General features: G+C 35.5%; 1 protein-coding gene across 7 annotated transcripts in view; it reads left to right on the top strand.

Annotated features, from left to right (window-relative positions):
- Positions 1-18,120, top strand: part of Dmd (dystrophin) — a 2,365,055-nt gene that overhangs the window by 1,336,031 nt on the left and 1,010,904 nt on the right. For all 7 annotated transcript variants that reach the window (XM_060376797.1, XM_060376795.1, XM_060376794.1 and 4 more), the window contains one exon: positions 10,678-10,853. In XM_060376797.1, coding sequence (XP_060232780.1) covers positions 10,678-10,853 — 176 coding nt within the window. The remainder of the gene's footprint in view (positions 1-10,677; positions 10,854-18,120) is intronic.

The raw sequence follows: 18,120 nt of genomic DNA, 5'->3' as shown, positions 1-18,120 counted from the left end.
ACTTTGTATCCCCCCTAAGCCCCTCCCTGCTCCCCTCCAGATCCCACCCTCCCTCCCCCTTCTTCATGCATGCCTCTCCCCAAGTCCACTGATAGGGGAGGTCCTCCTCTCCTTCCTTCTGATCTAAGTCTATCAGATCACATCCGGAGTGGCTGCATTGTCATCTTATGTGGCCTGGTAAGACTGCTCTCTCCTCAGGGAGAGGTGATCAAAGAGCAGGCCTATCAGATTGTGTCAGAGGCAGTCCCTCTTCCCATTACTATGTAACACACTTACACACTAAACTGCCATGGATTACACCTGTGCAGGGGTTCTAGGTTTTCTCCATGTCTGGTACTTGGTTGGAGTAGGGTCTCTAGGAAGACCCCTGTGTTCAAATCATCTAGTTCTGTTGCTCTCCTTGTGGGGTTCCTGTCCTCTCCATAACCTACTATTTCCCACTTCTTACTATAAACTGAATTCTTAAAATCAATGAATACATGTTAATCAGATTGCTTTTATAAGCCCTTTCTATCTCATTTATGGGTCTTTCTATCCTCAATGTTCTGGGGAATTATCCCTTTCCTTGATAATTTATTTGTGGCAAGAAATAAGAGTCTGAAAAAAAAATCTCAATTAACTTTAATGGTCATTTTCTATATTAGTGCATAGTATAGTTTCCCAATATCAACTTTTAACCTTTTAAATATTAGAAACCAACACAGAATGGAAAAAAAAAAACTGCCACAAGTTTTCATGTTTCTTATACTAATATTTTCCTAAATGCAGACTCTCTCTCTCTCTCTCTCTCTCTCTCTCTCTCTCTCTCTCATGTACACACAGTTGTAATTATGGACTGCCCTCACAATTTATTGATATATGTAGATTTCAAAAAGAAAATCCTACCTAGTTGTATTACATGGTATTTTACTAGAGTGCTGTGTCATCCTCTATTTTATTCAAGTTGTTGATAAAAAGTAAAAGCTTAAGTATTATTGCATAGCATCACAAATACAAACAAGTCTTAAACTAAGTAGCTATTGTGTTGAACCATATTTGATACAATGCTTTACTGGTTTGAAAATTTTGTTACATTGTACAGCATTTATAGATGTTGCCATAATAAAAGAACATAAAATTCCTAATAAATAAAAGAGTAGAGAGTTTGTTCAGGGACAAATTCTTCTCTTCTCTTCTCTTCTCTTCTCTTCTCTTCTCTTCTCTTCTCTTCTCTTCTCTTCTCTTCTCTTCTCTTTGCTCTGGTCTCCCCTCTATTTCCTCCAATTCCCTCCCCCTCCTCTCCTTTCCCCTCATCTTCATTCTCACCCCTCAGGGCCCCTCTTTTCCTCCCTTTCTCTTCTTCTTTCTTCCCCCTCTCTTCTTTTATCCCCCCTTCCTCCCTCCATCTTCACTAGTATTCCTTCACACTAGTGATCAAATTCATGGATTTTCACATGATAACCAATTTCTCTACCACTAAACTGCACCCCAGCTTCTTATTTGGAAATCACCTTTGGCACTGATCATTACTAGTTTATGTGTGAAATTTGTGGTAGGAAAAATGATCTGCATTATGAAAACAATATTTGCAATGTTGAGTGAAATAGGGATAGATGTGGTTATGGATGCCAGGGATACCTGATTTCAGGTGGCTTCCTTTAGGAAATACCTGAAGTCTGGAGCTATCTAGAGCTACACAGTTATTGTCTCCAAATGCAACCTCCTAAAAACAGTATTGTGAATTCTCATAGTGCCTCTCAAAGTTATTCATTATTCCCATCCATGATGTTAATCAATCTCTATTCCATCAAATGTTAATAAAAATCAGTAGTAAGCAAGCATAACTGCAGCGTTATTTCACTGAAATTGAGATTAAGGTTGCTATATTAAAAAATATGTATTTTAAAATACAATTGCATTTTTTCTACCTCCCTTTACTCTTTCCCACACACGTCTTATGTTCCCACAGTCTTTCAAATTATGGCCTCTTTTACTTTACTAGTAATTATTACAAATATATGCAAATACATAGATAAACAAATTCAACTAGATGAGTCTGTTCGATATTGCTTTCATGTATATGATTTCCTATGAGTCTCAGTTTACATATTTTTCTAACATATTTTTCTTCATTCCTGTAGTTAGTACAAAGTAAATATTCTCTTCTTCCATCTCAAATAGTTTTTATCTTCATCCACTTATTTTCATTTTAACCACAGTCACCCCAATCCAAAGCGGTATCACATTCACTTAACTTCCAAGATGTTTTCTTTGTATTTTTTCCCATTTTTCCAGATTTTCTCCCTGAATCCAAGGATGACCAGCACTTAGTAAAATGTCTGAGACATAGGAAGTGCTCATTGACAGTAAACTATAAAGTAAAAATAATTTATAGTCTTGGTAATACCAATATAAAACTCTGGCTTTCATAGACAATTTAATTAGGGGCAAAAAGATGGCTCAGAAGTTTACAGTGCTTGCTGAGGAATGTTCTTACCTGAGTACCACACCCAGAATCCACATAGTAGAAGGAGACACACACACACACAGAGAGAGAGAGAGAGAGACCACAATGGAATAAGTACATGCATTTTTATTTTTATTCGAAAGTTTCTGTAAATTAAACAATACCAATGAAGTATATATTTTAATCAATCATTTCTCGTTTATACTCTATTCTATTCACACATTGTCTTTATTTTAAATGATTGTGTTTCCATGTCTATAAACACACACATACAATTATATTCTGATCTATTTTCCAATTATTTTAAAATAAATATTGTGTGGCTACAAATTGAAAATACCTCTACAAATAATTAAAGAGTTTTTAAATATCTTATTTCTCCTTTGAAATATCCTGTCATAAAAGCCAGTATTTTATTTGTTAGATACAAAAATGTCTCAAGATGAAATATCTAACCTGCACTGAAAACCAAGCTAACAATTACATAGAATGAATTGTATGCCCGAATCCTGTGCTTTATAACCAAGATCACTTAACAAAGGAGTAAGCCTGTCTGTCAGGTAAGAACTGCTTTTAGCAGAGAAAGGCCAATTTGTTTTCTTTAAAAATCAGAGTGAACATAGAAAAAAAACATCTTTTAAGTGCTCTTAGGCATTTTCCCTGAAGTTCTTATGAGTGATTTAGAACCTGAGAAAGACTGAATAAATTTGTGAAACCAAAAAGGGATAGCATTGATTTTTAACAAAGAAAAACATTTATAAACTTGTATACTTTATGACAACAATTTCCTTTAAAGGTTCAATTGACTTTGGAGAAAGTTAGAATACTAACACACCACACGGAAACAAATGTAGACAATCAAATAAAGAAATGTGCTTTAAAAGATATATGATTCCAAATTTAATATTAAGCCCCCTGTTTCAGAACACTAAATACATGAATGTGTGTGTGTGTGCGCACGTGCTGTTTGTGATGTGTTGTGTTGTTTCAGGTGGATGGGTATGGGAAGGATATTTGGAGTAAGGGTGTTATCTCTTTGAGTAATATTTTTTAATTGAATTTGTGTTTAAAACTAAAGAGAAAATAAATGTATACGCACACTACTTCCTACATGTAGTACTTAAAGCACTTCATGATAAATTTACTTGATATCTATTAACAGATAATAATAGTAATGTATATTGTTATTATCAATGAGATAAGCACATGCAACTAAAATTTTATTACAATATGACATTCAATATTAGTAAATGTCCCATCACAATAAATTTCTAATATCTATATATACATATATATAGTAGAAATTATATATATATTTATTTATTTATTTATTTTATTGGCAAAATGTTTGCTTTGGGAAGATAACTGTCTCTTGTTAAGATTAGCTTCTCTTTTCATGACAACCATTATCAAGAGCAAATGTCAAATTGTACCAATGAATACACTTACTTTGTATTTCCAGGGAAAGAGAGGTTACTAAATGAGATCTAACAGACTACCTCCTAACCCTCATTCTTGTTGAAAAGAAAATTCATTAAGAAGTATACATGTGGTTTGGCTGTTTTTATTAATGAATCATAATAAATGTTTAATAAAATAGAAAGAAAATGGGGCCAAGAAAAGGAAGAAGCTAAAGGGTGTGTTGTTTTTGTTTTTGTTTTAATCTGATATTAATTTGCAAACACTGGTTCTCTTCAGTTTGATTTAATTTGAAAATTACTAGCAAAAGCTTTTTAGATCTTTTTCCCAAAACATGAATATATGGCACACTTTCGCTCTTGAGATGTATATCACAGTCAAGATATAAAAGCACCCCAGCCAAAAGGCAAAATGAAAGCTATTCCTTTTCTTTGAGACTTGGAGCTAAACTTTTGAGGAGAGGCTGTGTGGAAGAGCAGGCTGCTGAGGCTCATAGGGGAAGAGGACTTGGTCTTGAAATTAATAGGTAATCCAGATTCTTGCTTTTCTCTTTCTGAGACTCCCTTGTATTGAGTCTCAACTCCTATGCCTCTCATTCCTTGTTTTCAGCTTGGCTTTTTTTCTCAAAAGTGCATAAAACTTCCTCACAGTGTTTATAGCTGTTCATGCAGGATGGAAAAACCTGGTCCACAAATGAGCTCAGCTGAGGTATGCTGTCCCTAGGCCTGCTCTATACCTTGGGAAATTGACCCCGATGGATTGCTTTAGTACCAAACTCATTGTGGGGATGATTTTTTTTTTTCAATGCAGTTTATTCAGGAACCTTGAACAATTCTCGGACCCTGGGGAAAGCCAGCCCACAGCTTAAATAGCCTCTGGGTAGCCAACCCAGGCGTGCCACGTGGGCAGTGCAGATAGGTCCACATACATGGAAGCAAGCCAGATCCTCAGCCTTAGCCAAATGTGGAATTGTTCGTGACAGAGAGCATTCACCATCGGGAAGGTGGAAGGCGGAAACCAGCTCCATCTTTAAGGCATAGCATTCCGCAGCTCTCTACAGTTCCCCCTTTTTGTTTTAGACGCATCAGGCAAGAGTAGAGGTCTGATCTCTGATATTAGAAATAAATTGGGATTTTGTACTGATGTTCATTTAGGCGTCATCCACCCAAAGAACATCAGACCCGTCCGATACCTTTTTCTCAGAGGCGGGACCTGGGGTATCAACCCGCATGCAATCAGACATGCTCTTCTCTGGGTCCAAAGCGGCTGACCCTGAGTGCAGTGCTTAGCCTCGCATCCTGAGCGTAACGTTTTAGCTTTTTATGGTATCCAACCATGCTTGGGGAGAATGTCCTGCTTCAATGGCTGTAAAGGTGGGGATGATTTTAAGCAGCACAAAAGAGACAAAGCAGCATGAGTTTATGAAATGCCGCCACAAAATTTACCTGCCTGTTTGACAACTACTGGTTCATTGTCTTACATACATTCACTTGATCAATTAGGAAACTGAGTCAATGTTTAATCTGTATCAAAATAGTCAAGATTGCAAAGATTGAAAGCATAGAACAAGATGCAGGATGAAGTGTTCACTCACTGAATGTTTGTTTATCTTGCTTTTTTTTTTTATCAGACTTTGTGTTTTTCTCTCAAGTAACACTTTAGTTTTCCTATTTGTCTATTTTGTTCCTCCGTTTGAAATTTTGAAAATTATATTCATTTCGTACATGGTTCATGCCAAATTTCATTGTCCAGTTTCTCAACACTATGGGGATTTACCTTCTTTTGTCTTGGTTTTGTTTTGGTTTTTGTTTGTTGTTGTTTGGCTCATTGCGTTTCTGTATTTGTCACACTGTATTTTCCATTCAGTGTATTTTCATTCAACTTTGAAAAAATTATAAGTAGACTATTCTAAAATTTATTCACTGTTTCACATAAAATATAAGGGTTTCTTTATTTCATATTCTTCCATCTCTAAACAATTGGCATCTTACCTTCCTTGTATTTCTTTGGTTTTTTTTTTCCTCAATTTAACCAGACTTAAAAGACTTAAACATGTAACTGTCATTTTCTATAATTTCAGTTTACTTATTGGTTGAAATGGGAACTAAGAGTAGTGCAGTTGTTATCAGGCAAACATAGATTTGGTTCTTCACTACTCCCTTTATCGATCTTTAATTGCCCCTACCTTTGTTTCATAGCATACCAGTTTTAAATACTTTCATCCCAGAGTATTCCCAGGCCCTGAGATTCTGATCCTGGAGGCTTGGCCTGGCTTTGGTTTTGTGTAAGAGCCTCCTGGGGGAGTGTAATATGTGCTCCTTATTAAGAATGGATGCTTCAATATTGGAATCAAACCATAAAAGATTATATAACTACGTTGAATAATCCAACAGATTTATTAATCATTTTCATTTTGTCCAATACTAAAACTATATGTTAACTGTTAGAAAAGTAGATGAGGAAGCCTATGGCATCAGTATATTAATATGATATCAAAGCTTAGAAGGCATGGGTAATGAATAATTCAAGACTTTAAATATGTATACACTATAGGATTAAAATTAATGTATTTTACTATGCAAATGAAGTGGAATGAGACTTTACATTTAATTTTATAAATCAAATACTATCTTTTCTCTGTCATAAGCTAAGCATGACACAGCATATGCAATTTTTATTTCCTGTCTGATCCATTATTTTTCTCTCTTATGTTTTATCACTGAAAATTGTAAGTAGAACATACACTGAAAATGTTCCTCCTGGCTACAGAATCTTCTCACATTAATTCAATACAATATTTAATGAGGTCTTTATTTGGAAAAATTAAAAAAGTAACTGAATAATTTGATTGAGGATACTGTATAAATGAGATTTAGAACTAGCAAATTTAAGGAATTTGCTAGTATTTGCTCTATATTTATCTATACAATTATATCTCTTATCTATAATATGTAAATAATAAAAATTCTTGTTGGTTCAATGTTGTAGGATATTATTAATATTTACTATTGGTTTATCTTCTAGATACCTTTGGTGCTAATCTTAAACTGCTGTATAACCAAATCACCACACAGAGACTGGGCTTTTAGTTAACCTAGAACACAATGCTGGCAATATTTACTCCCTCCTAAACCTCCAAGCCCTCAGTTTCCTAACATTTAGATTTCCGACATTATACTTGCTTTTTGTGAAATCTTGGGTCTGGTTCATGCCCCAGGTCCTCCAAGATCTCCCTCCAGCTCTCTCTCCTCGCTCTGCTCTCCTCTCTCCCCTTCTCCTCCCACAAATCTCTTTCCTTCTGGATCCTCCCCTCTTTCCTGTCCTCTGGCTCCTCCCTGCTCAACATTGTGTCTAGTTGCTTTATTTTGTCCTGTTTACACAAGAGTTGAGACACAATGTTTAGAATGAGTATCACAATGCAATATCGGATTGAAACCAGAGTTAGGGGTTGGGGGGGGAATCAGCATTTGAATGAACAAGGGTAAGGTGTATACATAAAAAAAAAACCATTATACAATAGTTCAACAGTTGGACTTTAAGTCATCGTAGACATTAGCAGGGAGGTAAAGAGCTGAGATCAAAAATACAAAAGAATCTATGCCTAGAAATGGTATAGCTGGATCTTGAGGGAGCTCTATTCCTAATTGTCTGAGAAAGCACCAGATTGATTTCTAGAGGGCTTGTACAAGTTTACATTCCCACCAGCAGTAGAGGAGGGTTCCCCTTTCTCCACAACTTCTCCAGCATGTGCTATCACTTGAGTTTTTGTTCTTGGCCATTCTGATGGGTGATGGGTGTAAGGTGAAATCTGAGGGTTGTTTTGATTTGCATTTCTCCCATGGCTAATGACGTTGAGCATTTCTTTAAGTGTTTCTCTGCCATTTGATATTCCTCTACAGAGAATTCTTTGTTTGGCTCGGTTCCCCATTTTTTAATTGGATTACTTAATTTGTTGCTTTTCAACTTCTTTAGTTCTTTATATATACTGGATATTAGCCCTCTATCAGATATAGGGTTGGCAAAGATCCTTTTCCAATCTGTAGGTAGTTGTTTTGTTTGGGAAACAGTGTCCTTTGCTTTACAGAAGCTTTTCAGTTTCATGAGGTCCCATTTATTGATTGTTGCTCTCAGAGCCTTTGCTATTGGTGTTCTGTTCAGGAAGTTGTCTCCTGTGCCAATGAGTTCTAGGCTCTTCCCCACTTTTTCTTCTAACAGGTTTAGGAAAGGCTCTAGGACCTACAGACTATCAAAGCAGATGCTGAGACTTATGGCCAAACTTTGGGCAGATTGCAGGGAATCTTATGAACCAAGTGGGGAATAGTAAGATCTGGAGAGAACAGAAGCCCCACAAGGAGAGCAACAGAACAAAAAAATCTGAACACAGGGGTCTTCCCAGAAACTGATACTCCAACAAAGTAGCATGCATGGAGATAACCCAGAACCCCTGCACAGGTGCAGCCCATGAGAGTTCAGTCTCCTAGTGGGTTCCATAGTAATGAGAACAGGGACTGTCTCTGACATGAACTGATTGGCCTGCTCTTTGAGCACTTCCTCCTGAGGGGGGAGCAGCCTTACCAGGCCAGAGAGGAAGACAATGCAGCCACTTTTGATGAGACCTAACAGACTAGGATCAGAAGGAAGGAAAAGAACACCTCCTCTACCAGTGGACTTGGGGAGGGGCATGCGTGGAGAAGGAGGAGGAAGAGAGGGATTGGGAGGGGAGGTGGGAGGGAACCACAGGGTGGATACAAAGTAAATAATGTGTAATTAACAAAAAATAAAAATAAATAAAAAATACAAAAGAATCCTGAAGTGGCTTTATCATGACAACTAAAAATAAAATTTCCTTACATACAGAAGATTCATTGCATATACTCTGCAACCTTACTATGTAAAACAGTGTCTCTGTGCTAGTAGTAGTACCATTTTCTTGGACACAGTGAGAAACAGAGATCCCCTGCCCTCTACAGACCCAATGAGTCAGAATCTGCACTTTATCTAGCTCTCCAGGAATTCTTTTTTATTATTTTAAAGTATAATTCATTCATAAACAAGTTTTATTTTGATAATAGAAATATACTATATTATGCAATATATTTATTTCTATTGTGTGTGCTCTAGGCATTTTTAAACTATTAGTTAATAGCAGTGTTGAACATAAACTCTATCCATCCCCTTCTAACTGTCCCCTTGCTTACTCACTTGTGTAAAGTTTTCAGGAGTCTTACATGTTCTTACGTGATTCTAAGTGCTTACAAACCCTGTTGATTTTATTTAGCATTTCATATTTCTTCCAGACTTTTTCCTCCATCCCACTGTCAAATTTCCAGTTTATCTCTAATGACTTATCTCCCAGATGCCTGGGCTTAGCTCTGTTGCTCTTATCAACAATAGTCCATCCTTGCCTAGGAAGAGCTCAGAAGCACAAAATGCTTGGTACCCCTTGATTTAGAAAGTGATTTTTTTTCAGAGTGGAAAGGTATTCTCATGGTTCTCTCTCTCTCTCTCTCTCTCTCTCTCTCTCTCTCTCTCTCTCTCTCTGTCTCATTTTTCCTCCTTTCTTTTTTATTTTTATTTTTTAGTCAAAGTCTCATGTAGATTATGCTGCCCTGAAATTATTGTGTAGTTAAGTATAACCTTAACAGATCTGATCCATATACCTTCAGTTCCAAAATGTCAGGTGCTGAAATTACAGAGGATTGCCACCCCACACTGCTAGAAAATATGTTATCTAAAATTGCCCTCTCATGAATTACAAACATCATAATAGATTTTAGCAACGCTCTGTCTATCCACAATATATACCCATTGTTACATCTCTACTTACAATCACATCTTCACAACATGAACATAAAACTCAGCTCTATAGTTATGATAATGAAGGTTGCCCACAAAGGTCCTTGTATTTTGAAATCCTCTTACTGTCCCTAAACTTCCATGTGTCTAAAACCATTTATCAACTCCCAAACTCCTTCAGAATCCTTTTATATACTTTCAACTATTGAGCTCATCTTTCATCTGATCCACCAATATTACAAGCCTTGCTTTCTCTGCGATATTGTTTATAAGAGATTGTCACTCACATCTGTGTCTAATCAGTTCAGCTAGATTGCATACTGCCTAAAAGTTAGAAATTTATATTTTTATGGATTTGTTTTGTTTTGTTTTACAGTGATGCCACAGTGGTAGTTCTTATTGGACTAGCTTCCAATAATCTCTTTCCCTCTTCTTGTCTTTCTATATTCTTTCTCTTCTTGTGTCCTACATCCTATAATTTATTCATATATTTATTTATTAGCTGAAGAGATACTAACTGAAACTTCTTATGCATCAGATATACTATTCTTTGTAAGACAAAACAGCAGATCTAAGTATGCATGTTCTTTTTCACCTTTGTTTTGGCAAGTAATTAAGATGTTCAAACACTTGATTCAGGTTTAAATTTTACAACACCTCATATACTATTAAACATACAACATCCTAGTATGGATAAGAAATCGAATTTAATCTTGAGAAGGTTTCTTACTAATTGATTTGTAGGACATGTTAAAACCTTCTAGCTGGCCAGCTAGCTTAGAAAACAGTACCTCAAGATAAACTGTGAGAGCACTTTTTCTACTAACATAAAAACTGTTTTTCTGTCTTGTGTTGATTGAATGTGGTCATGACAGGTTGATTCAAAAATTTCACCATGAGATTATCTATTTCTGTCTCTCAGTGTAATCTCAAATGGGAGCATGTTCATTAAACTTTTTTCTCAGATTCAAGGACTTTGGGTTTCATTTTTGTTTTGTCTTTCTGGTGGCTTACAGGAACTCCAGGATGGCATTGGGCAGCGACAAACTATTGTCAGAACACTGAATGCAACTGGGGCGGAAATAATTCAACAGTCTTCAAAAACAGATGCCAATATTCTACAAGAAAAATTAGGAAGCTTGAGTCTGCGGTGGCAAGAGATCTGCAAAGAGCTGGCAGAAAGGAAAAAGAGGTAGGGTGACAAAGACGTTTAGCAGAGCTAAACTCCCCTTTACAAAAGATTTCATTTCATTTCCTGAAAGATTAGGAATAGGTGAAACGTAGTAATATCAAGAAGTGCATGAATTTAATCACTATCAACAAAGACATTTCTTGTCTTTTTCTTAGGTATTATAACTATAATACATACTTGTTGCTCTTTAGTGCTTTTTAGATATTTTAAACACCTACGTTTGTTAAAATACACACAGGATTGCTTAAATGTGGCTGAATGTCAAGTATTCCCCCCTTAAAAAATCAATCAGAAAAGATAACTATAAATAAATATTTTTGTAGAAAATATGGGTGGTTGATAAGATTTTAGAAGCAATGCATGGGATTTTTACTGTAAAAACATGATTGTATTATTAACCTTTACTTCAACTATATAAGTACATGAGTTTCAGAATTATGCTTCCTGTTATGTATACTAGTGGTTCTTACTGCATAAAGGAGGACTTGGCCTTTATTTACCAAGACTATTACTGTAAACAGTAAAACTCAGTTCTGTGGCTGTCACTCTATCCTACACAGGATATGCACAATATGTGGGTTTTAATATTTAGGGCTAGACTACTTCATTGATAAGCATTTTTTAAATGGATTAGAAAGTGTGTTTGAAATTATGTCGATTATCCATTTCTACTTTTCTATTACTTACTTTGTTAATGTTGCATTATTCAGAAAAAATGGAGAATTCTTATGTGTGTTCAAAAGAAACATATGAGTTGACATACCTATGTATCTGTACACACAAAACTTACTAAAGTTAAAAATAATATCATCATGTAAACATTTTTTACATTAAATATTGGTTTAAATATTTTAAGTATATTGAGATAAAGTAAAGACCCCAGATTTCTTGTTAAATTAATTGCTAGTGAAGTTCTTCCTTTTCCCCTCAGATTTAAGTCTTAGTATTAATCATGCAAGTATTGCTTTACTTAAATAACTAATATGTTCATGCACAAACTGTTTCAAAGCTATATAATGTCACTCCTGGTCTGCGCTCAATGTAGCATAAGATAAATTGTAAGAAATGAGTGATATGACATGATATCATGAGTGCCTTATAATGGTGATTAAACTGATTAGAAACATTTTTTTTTACTATTAATTACACTTTATTCATTTTGTATTCCCCCATAAGCCCCTCCCTCCTCCCCTCCCGATCCCATCCTCTCTCCACTTTCCTCATGCATGCCCCTCCCCAATTCCACTGATAAGGGAGGTCCTCTTCTCCTTCCTTCTGATCTTAGTCTATCAGATCACCTAGGAGTGGCTGCATTGTCATCTTCTGTGGCCTGGTAAGGCTGCTCCCCCCTCATGGGGAAGTGATCAAAGAGCAGTCCAATCAGATTATGTTAGAGGCAGTCCCTCTTCCCATTACTATTTAACCCACTTGGACACTGAACTATCATGTTTTTTTTTTAATAAATTTTATTTTTGTTTTTACAAATACTTGACTATATAGGTGTTGAACAAAACACATTCCTATTTTATCTGATAATGTTTGTTAACCTGAGTGATTAAAATCTTTCATGTGTTGGCTTTCTAAATGGAAGTTATAATTTATAAATAAAGATAGGGGTACTATATATGTTCAGCCAAAAGCAATGAATTTTTATATTCATGTAATTGTATAGAAAGTACTATGTGCAGACCCATTTTAACATACTACTCAAATTGTAGTTTAATTATAGCTAGGGATTTGACTATAATTGGTTAGAAAATTTTGTCTTGTTAACGATTTTGACCCACATTAAATACTGTACTTTATACTTAAAATGCCAAGATTAGCTTCCTTAAATTTTTAAAATCTCAGCTTTTGCTGTTGTCTATTTCATATAACATTTTAAATATAATTGTTTTCATCTGTATTTTCCACTCATATCAGCTTTGTGGCAGGGTCTGTTATTTTTTACACACAAGTTTTGTGAAAAGTAAATATGTTTCAAAATATGAAAAACAGGTTCTGCCAGTCCACTCCCTGCGATTTAAAAATATGCAGTAGCAAATGTACAATTAATGTAATATTTCAAAAGGAATGTATTAACGTAAGTAATGTAAAAGGACTGTAAACATGAAACTATTGTTAATCAATAGCATATTTTTAGTCCAAGACAGATGGAGGAAACAGACTTCATTTATAGTAAAGGTACAAAAAAAAAGATGGCTATGATATGAAACAATAATAATTTTTATTTGTAATGCCTTTAAAGTAGAATTACTGAGCAATCCTTAGTTCAGGGTGCGTAAAAAGTATTTTGAAATATAAATGTAAAAAACTATGTTTAGCCTTACTGCAAATATAATTTTAGTTTTTTTTGAGAGTACAACATACTCAAAAAAGAGGAAGATTTACTGAAAAGTTTACAGAGTACTGTGCATCTATTAAATGTATAAACTGTATAAAATATATTTATAATGCAATTTCCCATAAAAAGTTTCCTTTTTCTTCTGTCATATATCAGAGGAGCCTGGAATTATCTATGGGTTTATGGATGATAGTTATGATGTAGACACCAAAATATTTTTATAAACATTATGATGCAAACTAAAATGTTTTTTTTTTTCTCTAAAAGGAGGTTGTAGGTTAACCAAAGCATGGCTGTATACAAAGGATGTTTTTGTTGTTGTTTTTCTGTGAATAAAATTCAAGGGATGATATAATATTATTTTTTCCATTTATTTTTTTAATTACAATTTATTCATTTAATATCCCAGTTGAAACCCCTCTCTCGCCTCCTCCTTCTGTTCCTCCCTTGCCCTCCCCCAGTCCACTGCTTGTGGGCAGTCTTCCTCTCTTTCCATCTGACACTAGCCTAACAGGTCTCATCCAGACTGGCTGCATTATCTTCCTTTGTAGCCTGCTTAGGATGTTCTTACCTCAGAGGGAGGTGATCAAAAAGTCAACCCCTGAGTACATGTCAGAGAAAGCCCCTGTTCCCATTAATAGAGAACATTACCACTTCGACACTGAGCTACCATGGGCCAAATCTGTGCAGGGTTTCCAGGTTATCTCCATGCATGGTTCTTGGTTGTAGTATCAGTCTCAGAAAAGAACCCAGTGCAAATAATTTTTGGTTTTGTTGCTCTTCTTGTGAAGCTCCTGTCCCCTCCAGGTCTTTCATCTCCCCAATCTTTCATAAGATTCGCTGCACTCTCCCCAAATCGTGGCCATGAGTCTCAACATCTGCTTTGATACCCTGTTGGGTGGAGTCTTCAGAGTCCCCCTGTGATAGGTTCCTAGCCTATTACCTGTTTTCTACCTCTTTTTATGTCCGTCCTGTTTGGCTTACTGAATAAGGATGGATAATCTTTCCCAGGGTCTTCCTTATTGCTTGGCTTTTTAGGTGTACAGATTTTAATATGTTTATCCTATATTATATGTCTAATATTCTCTTATAAGTGAGTATATACCATGTGTGTCTTTCTGCTTCGGAGATACCTCACTCAGGATGATCTTTTCTAGATTTCGCCGTTTGCCTTCAAATTTCATGATTCCCTTGTTTTTAATTGCTGAGTAGCATTCCATTGTGTAAATGTACCACAATTTCTGAATCCATTCCTCCACTGAGGAACATTTGAGTTTTTTTCCAAATTATAGCTATTATGAATAGTGTTTCTACGAACATGGTTGAGCAAATGTCCTTGTTGAGTACTTGAGAATATTTTGGATGTATGCCTAGGAGTGGTATAGCTGGATCTTGAGGTAACACTATTCTTAATCTTCTGAGAAAGAAACAGGTTGATTTCCAATGTGGTTGTACAAGTTTACATTCCCACCAGCAATGGAGAAGGATTCCCCTTCCTCCACATCCTCTCTAGCATGCATTGTCTCTTTCTGTTTTGATTTTAGCCGTTCTGATGGTAGTAAGGTGAAATATCAGAGGCTTTTTTAATTTGCATTCCCTGATGACTAAGGACATTGAGCATTTCTTTAAGTGTTTTTCTGTCATTCAATGTTCCCTTGTGGAGAAATCTCTATTTAGCCCTGTATCCATTTTTTTAATTGCATTAATTGATTTGTTGATTTTTAACCTCTTGAGTTCTTTATTTATTCAGGATATCAGCCCTATTTTTGATATAGTCTTGGTGAAGATCCTTTCCCACTCTGTAGGCTGTCGTTTAGTTCTGATGACAGTATCCTTTGCTTTACAGATGCTTTTCAGTTTTATGAGGTCCAATTTCTTAATTGTAGATCTTAGAGCCTGTGCTTTTGGTGTTCTGTTCAGGAAGTTGTCTTCTGCACTGATGAGGTGAAGTCTCTTCCCTACTTTTTCTTCTATCAGATTGACTGTATCTGGTTTTATTTTGACAGCTTTGATCCACTTGGACTTTAGTTTTTTGCAGGGTGATAAATACAGATCCATTTGCATTTTTCTACATTTAGGCATCCATTTAGACCAACATCAGTTTTTGAAAATGCTGTCTTTTCCCCATTTAATGGTTTTGGCTTCTTTGTCAAAACTGAAGTATCCATAGGTGTGTGGGTTTATTTCTGGGTCTTCTATTCAATTCCATTTATTCACCATTGTGCTTTTATGCAAGTTCCATGAGTGAACGGTACTATTTCTCTAAAGTACAGCTTGATATCTGGGATGTTGATAACTTCAGAAGATCAGTTGTTGTACAGGATTGTTTCAGAATTTTTTTTTTTGTCTCTACATATGAAATTGAGAATTGTTCATTCAAGTTCTGTAAAGAAGTGTGTTGGTATTTTGATGGGAATTGCATTGAATCTGTATTTCTTTTGGCAGAATGGCCATTCTCACAATGTTAATCCTACTGATCCATGAGCATGGGAGATCTTTCCATCATCTGATAATCATCTGATATCTTCTTCAGTTTCTTTCTTCAGAGACTTAATTTTTTTTTTTTTATTCAAACAGGTCTTTCATTTGCTTGGTTAGAGTCACACCAAGATATTTTATGTTATTAGTTGATATTGTGAAGGATGTAGTTTCCCTAATTTTTTTTTTCTCTGCCCATTTCTCTTTCATATCCAGGAGGATGTTTTTGAGTTAATTTTGTATATAGTCGCTTTGCTGAAGGCCTTCTCTGGTTGAATTTTTGAGCTCTCTTATGTATACTAACCTATCATCTGCAAATACTGATATTTTCATTTCTTCTTTTCTGATTTGTATCCCCTTGGTCTCATTTAGTTGCCTTATTGCTCTTGCTAGGACCTCAAGTATTATGTTGAAGAGATATGTAGAGAAGTGCCTTGTCCCTGCTTTCAGTGGGGATTTAAGTTTCTTAGTTTGATGTTGGCTATAGCTTTGCCGCATATTGTTTTTTTTTTTTTTTTAAGTAGGTGCCTTATATCCCCTATCTTTCTAAGACTTTAAACCATGAATGGGTGTTGGATTTTGTCATATGCTTTTTTGGCATCTAAGGAGATGATCATGTGGTTTTCTCCTTCAGTTTGTTTATATGATGTATCACATTGATGAATTTCCATATATTGAACCACCCCTGCATGCAGAATCTTATTTTTTTTACAATTTTATTCATTTTGTATCTCAGCTGTAGCCCCCTCCCTCATCCCATCCTAACCTTACCGTCCCTCCCTCTTCTACTCCCATACACACCCTCAGTCCTCTGATAGGATAAGTCTTCCTCCCCTTCTATCTGACATTAGCTTATCAGGTCTCATCATGACTGGCAGCATTGTCTTGCTCAGTGGCCAGGTAAGGCTGCACTCCTCTCAGTGAGGTAATAAAGGGTGCATCCAGTGAGTTTATGTAGGAGACAGCCCCTGTTCTCCTTCCCATGGAGCCCATTTGAAGACTGAGCTGTCATAGGCTACATCTGTGCATTAGTTAATATTTTTTAAAAAATAATTTTTATTTTTTTATATTAATCACAGGTTATTTACTTTGGTAACCCAGCCTTAGCCCCCTCCTCAGTCCCTTCTATCCCCACCCTCCCTCCTTCATCTCCTCCCTGCCCCTTTCCAAGTCCACTGATAGGCGAGGTCCTCCTCCCCTTCCATCTGAACATAGCCTATCAGATATCTTCAGGACTGGCTGACATGTCCTTCTCTGTGGCCTAGCAAGACTGTTCCCCCCTCGGAGACGGGAGAGGTAAAGAAGCCAGTCATTGAGTTCATGTCAGAAATAGTCCCTGTTCCCCTTACTAGGATACCCACTTGGATACTGAGCTATTATGGTCTACATCTGAGCAGGGGTTATAGGTTATATCCATACATGTTCCATGGTTGGAGAAACAGTCTCATAAAATATCACTGTGCCCAGATATATTTAGTCTTTATGGAGAGCCTGTCCTCTCCAGGACATACTAACTTCCCCGTTTTCATATGATTCCCTGCACTCTGTCTAAGGTTTGGTTATGAGTCTCAGCATCTGCTTTGATATACTGCTAGGTAGAGCCTTGAATAGAGAAAAAAAATACCTCTTTGCTTTCACTGACCCAAAAATGGAGTTGATCATATTCTGAATGTTGGTCAAAAATAAAAATCAAAACAAACAAACAAAAATAAAAAGAACGGTAATATTATGAGTGAGAATTCATAGTTATTTCACGTGTGATGAAATTGACTTTACATATCTCAAAATATTTCTCATGATTTTCTTTGTCTTTATTTTCCAATAATCTAACCCTTAAATATTATGTATTATAGTATGATAATTTATTAATTGTATATAGTGTGTACCTACAAATTTCAGTAATTAATATTTCTAGCTCCTTAAACATTGTAAAATTTCAGATTTATGTGTAGGAATTACACATATTAAAGTGTACATTGTGAAACGTCAATAAATATACACAATATATATTAAACAAAGGGTAATTTGTAAACATTACATTCTTTAGAAACTATATGTTTCTGTTTTCCACTTCATAAAATATCTAATGATATATCATTATAAACTGTAGTCTATCTTTCATGTTCAAGAACAATAGAGATTGCCTAGCTTTATTTACTTCAAAAATTCAGTATTTATTACACATATATAAATAAGAGAATCTATTTATAAAAGAATATGTATTATATCACAATATAATTATTGTAATACTTTCACAACTGTTAAATGTATTTTGTTTCCCTGCTTATTTTGTTAATATTGACTTAATGTTATAAATCGTGAGTTTAACCAAATAGCCAAGGGAACTCATGGAATAAATAAATAAATTTTAGATTGTTAGTCTGCTCTCTCTTTGCTCAGAATCACAATTTATTTGAATACTGTCATTTTGACATGTAGGTATAG

Source organism: Meriones unguiculatus (assembly GCF_030254825.1).
Source record: "Meriones unguiculatus strain TT.TT164.6M chromosome X unlocalized genomic scaffold, Bangor_MerUng_6.1 ChrX_unordered_Scaffold_31, whole genome shotgun sequence".
Classification (NCBI taxonomy): Eukaryota; Metazoa; Chordata; class Mammalia; order Rodentia; family Muridae; genus Meriones; species Meriones unguiculatus.
The sequence above is the reverse complement of the archived record's forward strand: the minus strand, read 5'-3'. Positions and strand labels throughout refer to the sequence as shown.